The sequence below is a fragment of the Carya illinoinensis genome, chromosome 12 (assembly GCF_018687715.1).
Source record: "Carya illinoinensis cultivar Pawnee chromosome 12, C.illinoinensisPawnee_v1, whole genome shotgun sequence".
Lineage (NCBI taxonomy): Eukaryota > Viridiplantae > Streptophyta > Magnoliopsida > Fagales > Juglandaceae > Carya > Carya illinoinensis.
Window position 1 is genome coordinate 18,070,531 of NC_056763.1, and position 6,000 is coordinate 18,076,530.

The 6,000-nt window shown below is 34.2% G+C and overlaps 2 protein-coding genes across 2 annotated transcripts; both read right to left on the reverse strand.

Moving 5' to 3' along the window:
• Positions 1–1,400: 1,400 nt before the first annotated feature.
• On the reverse strand, positions 1,401–2,198 carry LOC122289303. Its single transcript, XM_043096290.1, has 2 exons — positions 1,794–2,198; positions 1,401–1,709 (listed from the first exon to the last, which is right to left on the reverse strand). Exons 1-2 carry the CDS (start codon positions 2,196–2,198, stop codon positions 1,401–1,403), a joined length of 714 nt encoding a protein of 237 aa, XP_042952224.1.
• On the reverse strand, positions 1,404–5,355 carry LOC122289022. Its single transcript, XM_043095899.1, has 2 exons — positions 4,369–5,355; positions 1,404–1,855 (listed from the first exon to the last, which is right to left on the reverse strand). The coding sequence occupies exon 1, from the start codon at positions 5,274–5,276 to the stop codon at positions 4,383–4,385; it is 894 nt and encodes a 297-aa protein (XP_042951833.1). The 5' UTR covers positions 5,277–5,355; the 3' UTR covers positions 1,404–1,855; positions 4,369–4,382.
• Between the last annotated feature and the right edge of the window lie 645 nt (positions 5,356–6,000).

Genomic DNA, 6,000 nt, shown 5'->3' on the forward strand with positions numbered 1-6,000 from the left:
ATTCATTGAGAAATGATATCTTAAGTCGAAAAATCGTTATTCTCCCACATCTAGTGTAGAGAATAAGATACCCAGCATGCACCAATCATGTAGGAGTTTGGGCATACTTTAAGTGCATAGTGCATGCTCAAGTAGTGGGTTCCCGCTTCTTTTGTTTTTCTACAAAAAATATTAATAAAAATAAGAGAGAAAGTTGAGAACACTTATTTGAGAGGAAATTTATTTGCTCATTCAGAGATGATTTCGTAAGTGAAAAAATCGTTGCTCTCCCACATCCGGTGTAGAGGATAAGATAATCCCATAGATAATGCCAACTGTTGAGGACAAAAATCCACAACAAGCCAAAACGAATAAAAGAGTCATTCTCGGTCCACATAAGTGAATAGGGCCTCAATGCTGTGGTCTAAAGCCACGATAGAGGTTTGGGGTGTCAGTACAGTGCCCATAATGACAGCTTTATATCACCTCACGCTTTGCATATCTGATCTCTCTTCCTCTCTCAGCTTTTGCCTTGTCTCTCTCTTTTTACTTATGATGGAGTTGTGTGGTGGACTAGGCTTAGTGCATCTTGGATCTGGTATATTTATCCCTAATACAGTAAATAATGAAATATTTGAGATCAAGAGAGAGATTGAAATGGATTTTCTTTAGAACATGTACAGCCAAGATACCAATTATCTTGTTGGGAGCTATTCACTTGGGTGATGGTTACTGGCCTGGTGGAATTGGAAGCATGATGGCGCACTTGCCAGGCAACCCACCCCAATATACCTTTTTTACCATTGAGAACGCGTAAGAATATTCAGCATTTTGTAATTATTTTCTTACATGTAAATGGAAAAGAGATATATCCACCCTGTCCCTATTAGAGCAACTTTCACGACAATGACAGAAGATGAAAAAGTCTAGAATAAGGAACAAAATTTCTTTAATAATACTATGTATTAAACCTTTTTTTTATAATATAAGAAATAGACTCATTTCATTCATTAAATTTGAAATTATATATATGACTAATAAATACAAGAAAATACTTAGATTATAAGCTAAATTACGTGAAAAGCTTTTTCATATATAAATTTCTTTGTAATGGACATTGTCTTAACTTGTATAAAATTCTTAAAGACGATGCTAGAGGCACCATTGGTGGCTCCCGTTGGGAGTCAACGTTAGGCAAAAAAAAAATTTGTTTTGTTTTTTTTTATTCAAATTATTTTTTAATATTTTTAAATATTTTAAAAAAATATAAAAAGTTTATAATAATATTAAACAATTTTTTCTTAATCATTAAAAAAATAAAGAAAAAAAGAATTGACCAGTGGGAGCCACCAACGGTGGCCCTAGTGTTTTCCAATTCCTAATATCAAACTTTTTTTTTTTTTTAAAGGAAAAACATTTCATTAACTCAAAATCGGAATACATTGTTTATCAAAGAAAATAGCTGACAGAACCTCAGAAGGACCATCTTCAATCCAAACAACCTCATTTTCTAAATACATGCCTATCTTTGCTGCACTGTGAGCAGCCTTATTCCCATTCCTTTTGACAAAATGCAGCTTCCAATCCGTATGCCTCAATAAAAGAAATTTCATATCGTCCAGTAACTGTCCTTGCCAAGAACAATTGGATTTAATACCATTAACGCCATCTATGACTACCTTAGCATCACCCTCAAAGATCACCTGCTGCATGCCCAACTCTTGGCACAGCTGCAGACCCCTTAACAGAGCATAGCATTATGCATAAAACACATTATAGACATGACTTTTTGGTGCAGAAACTACAGCCATCACCTTACTCCTGCTGTCCCTAACCACAATGCCGATCCCCATCATTCTTTTTTCAGAATCAAAAGCTGCATCAAAGTTTAGTTTAAAGAAAGGATCACACGGAGGCCTCCACTGCACAACAGAATTTTGCAAGGAAATATTCTCTATACTGCTAGGAACTTTCAAATGTAATTCTTTATAGACTTCAATATCATCTATTGCTGTTTGAATTAGAACCAAAGGACTAAGAAATTTATTGTGAAACACAAAGCTGTTCCTTCTAGCCCAGATTTTATAAAAAATCGCAGCCACTTGGTCTACTAAATGAGTCTCTAATCTGTTCGTCAGGTCCTCCCATAGTAAATTAAAATCTGGGAAATAAGAGCTCCATTTCTTAAGAGGACTGGCTTCCTCCCCCCAGACATCCATAGAAGCTGGGCAGCTCCACAGAACATGAATAATAGACTCTACTCCCCTCTGGCAAACAGGACACAACTCATCACTAATGATCTTTCTTTTCTTCAGAAGCTGCTTAGTTGGTAGAATAAAATTAAGCGCCTTCCAAATAAAAAGCTTAGTCTTCCCTGGACTCGTTAACTGCCATAGTTTTCTCCAAAGCACATCACTCGTTAATTCCTAATATCAAACTTATCTTCTACTTAAACAGTACTTTTCTAATATAAAATTCACTATGACATAAGCCATAACATAATCCCAGAAGTATATTCCAAAAATAAGAGTAGAAGACAGAAAGTGTTAAAGAAGTTCAAAGTTGATGCAGATGGGTTGTTGGTTGGCCTTGGATTGAACCACAAAAGAAGGATTGGCCACAAAAATAAAAAGAGCTTCTGCAAAGTGGGGTTGACGTGGAATTCATGGAGGATCTGTGGGTCTATTCCGGTTTGGTTAAGTATCCCAGATATGGGATACACCCCAAAAGATCAAGAAAAAAAAATGGAGAAAATACCCCACATTCAGATCCAGATTCCAAGCAACATCTGACTCCTTTCTTCTTTATGGGGATGTGTAGAAGAAGCTTGGATAAAGTTGCTTACTTCAATCATTCCAGATGATGTTTGCTTATTTTTCAAAATTTTTTATATTTTATTTTTGGAAAAATGTGTTTTGATCACAAAGGACAAGGGTGCAATTTCAATTAACAAAGTTTATGTCACAAGCTTGTAGACCTTCTCCCCAACAGGACTTATTACACTTAAAAGCTCAATTGTGACACTGGTTTTGAATAAATCAGGCTTTCCTCCTTTCATACTTGTTTTGCACATCACAAATACTGCTGCTAGCAGGATCAAGACTCAAAGATACCTTTTAATTAAGGAAAGTACACGTCATAATTTCAAATTCTAATTCGGGATATCTTCTCTCATTCAGTTAAATATTTCACGAATCGTGCTCATTTAGAGAGAGATGGTTTCGTCCACACCTAAAAACAATATACAAAATTGAAATTCTTTTATCAAATTCAAAGAGAAAAAGAAAACCCAATAATACTAACATTAAATATTGTAGAGGCCATGGGTTTGGCCAAAACTCTCACATAAGTAAGCATTAAATGTTATAGACTCCATATATTGCAACAATTTCACACTGAGTAGGACTGCCTTTAAATTACATTCAAGATAATGTAATTTCCAGCTGACTCTATATTTTATAAGAGCTCATAGACTTTGTCAATAGCCCATTATTGAAATCAAGTTTATATATATTGACCATTGCCTATGTATGAGACTATGAGCACATCCAACCTGCAGGGTAATTAAATGAAGCCTTAAAATGCATTGAGAGATATGAGTTGTTGAATTCCTTAATTTAAAAATTTTATATTATAAAGTTTCTAGAATCGTGTCATCAACATTAACCATATATGCCAAATAATCCAAATTCAATATATAATGTCTGGATAAATAGAAAAAATAAAGTTCAAGTCAATTTTCCACTTTGTGCATTATTTGCTTTCCCCCATTTCATGAAAATGGACAGCTGAATCTTTTTCTAAATATACTTGTCTTCCATGTCTAGCGTGTGAGACCCACACCATTTCTCATAAAAGTAAGGCAAAAGAAAAGTTGGGCCATATTTCTTCTTACAGGAACGATAATTGTTGTCGTAAATATACAAGTATAGTATATTTAATTTAAAAAAATAAATAAATATAAAATTTACATAAAAATAAATTAATTTTTAATAATAAAATTTATTTATTTTTAAAACGATTGTACGATTATATGTAACGTTACTCTTTTTTTTATATCTTATACCAATTTTATATGATCTTATAATATTTATTTTTGTTTATGTAAATTTATTAGTATGAATTAATTTTTAATAAATATTTTAAGCTATTTTAATCAACTATTACTTTTCACAAATAAACGCACACAAACGAGCTCTGGGGATCAAAGAATATAAACTCAAACTCAACGTAAGTATTATAAGAAAACATGTAAAAGCACAAACAAGAATAATAAAATGAAAAAAGAAAAAAAAAATCTAAAAATATCCTAAAAATATTTTCTTTAGGATTCACAAAAAACCAATTATCTCAATTTTTTTATTTTTATTATTTTTTATTTTTTCTGACCCGGATGATTGCTTTCATCGTTCAGTGGCTGCAAACTGCAACCTCCAACTCAGACCATCGACATTAGCGAAGAACCCAACCAAGAATGACGATCTCCTCTTATCCCCAGCTTCCTTCACCGCCCTGTTCCTCGCATAATCGGCATCCCGCACCTTACCCTTGTTCCCATTCTCCGGCGCCGGCGAATCATCGGTGATCGTCTTCTTGCTAGGCGTCAATACGACGAACGTCTCATTCCCGTCGCTGTTACTCCGATGAAGATAGTCCCGGAGCTTCCATCTCTTGGAAGAGCCGCTCGAATTGCTCTTCTTGCAGCCATCGTGCGAAGAAGGCGCTGCCTCGGCTTTAGCTTGCCCTTTTTTTGGGGTCCACACGCAGTAGGTTCCGGTTGGTACCCCATCCAGCTCGTCAGCTTCTGAGGTAGAGCAAGACGCTGCTTCCCGTTCTCTTTCCTCGGTCATAAGCTTTCTCAGAGGAGGACGACGAAGTCTCGACTTTTTTGAAGAATCGGTTCTCTTTGTAAGGGAATAGTTTACGACTAGGCTTTGGTCGAATATGGAAATGGGGTGAACGGGTCTAATCCGGCCATTGTAGAAGATCTCGTCGGCGGAGATTGGGGACGAGTACGGTTCTCTGCAAACAAAAGCGAACTCAAAATCATCCTCGCCCTCGCCATCGTTATTGTCTCTGCCTTCTTGTTGTTGTTTTTGCTGCTGCAGAGGTCCGGTTTTTGAGGTTTCTTGGAATTGGAGATGCGGATTTTCTGGAGCGCAGGCAAAGATATGATCAGCATCTGAGTCGTGTACATGGCGAGGTTCCTCAACGACTCTGGTGGCGATCCCATGGAGTTTGCCAGAAGAGTAGCTGTTGAAGGATGGAGAGGGCGACAGCACTGAATTCCCCTGCATTTGGAGCTCTCTGTGGACCTGCTTTTGCTGCTCTGATACTTCACTTCAGGGAAGGTGACTCGTTTGAAATGGCCAAAAATGTTAGGGAACTGGCTACGTATAAATAGATGGGGTCGGTTTGAGGACATTTCTGTACATACTGCTTTCTTTCGTGCAAGTTCCAAATTGTTCAATTTAAGCTTTATGTATTTATTTATTTATTTATTAATTTTTATTTTTATTTTTAGGCTTCTAGCGGCATCTCTTGTTTATTTTTACATATATTTTTTTACATTTTTAAATATATTTTTATAAAAAAATTTACAATATTATTGAAAAAATACTTATTCAATCATTAAGTTAAAAATTTAATAATTAAAAAAAAAAAAGTCTCAGTGTTAGTTTCCAACAGAAAGAGTAGTATTTTTCTGAAAAATAATGTAAGGGATTTGCATATTGTTATCAATTCTTTGGTAGTTGAGATGAGGTAAAAAAATATATATAAATAATGGTGAGATATTTTATGAATAGTAATAAAATAATTAAATTAAGATGTTTTATTAAATTTTAGGAAATGAGAATAAAAAAGTTAATAAAAAATATTATAAAGTTATAATATAATTTTTATTTTAGAATTTTAAAAAAAGTAAATTATTTTTTGCATTTTGTTTAAATTTATTAAATTTAATTTAATTTAATAAAAAAATTAAATTAAATATTTTATATTTTATTGATATTTAAAAAA

What these genes read in the sequence shown, in the direction of transcription:
- LOC122289022 (XM_043095899.1), bottom strand. Translation starts at nt 5,276, where the DNA reads ATGCAGGGGAATTCAGTGCTGTCGCCCTCTCCATCCTTCAACAGCTAC.
- LOC122289303 (XM_043096290.1), bottom strand. Translation starts at nt 2,198, where the DNA reads ATGGATGTCTGGGGGGAGGAAGCCAGTCCTCTTAAGAAATGGAGCTCT. An exon ending in TTAGGGACAGCAGGAGTAAG is followed by an intron (nt 1,710 to 1,793) that starts GTGATGGCTGTA and finishes AGGGGTCTGCAG; the next exon opens with CTGTGCCAAGAGTTGGGCAT.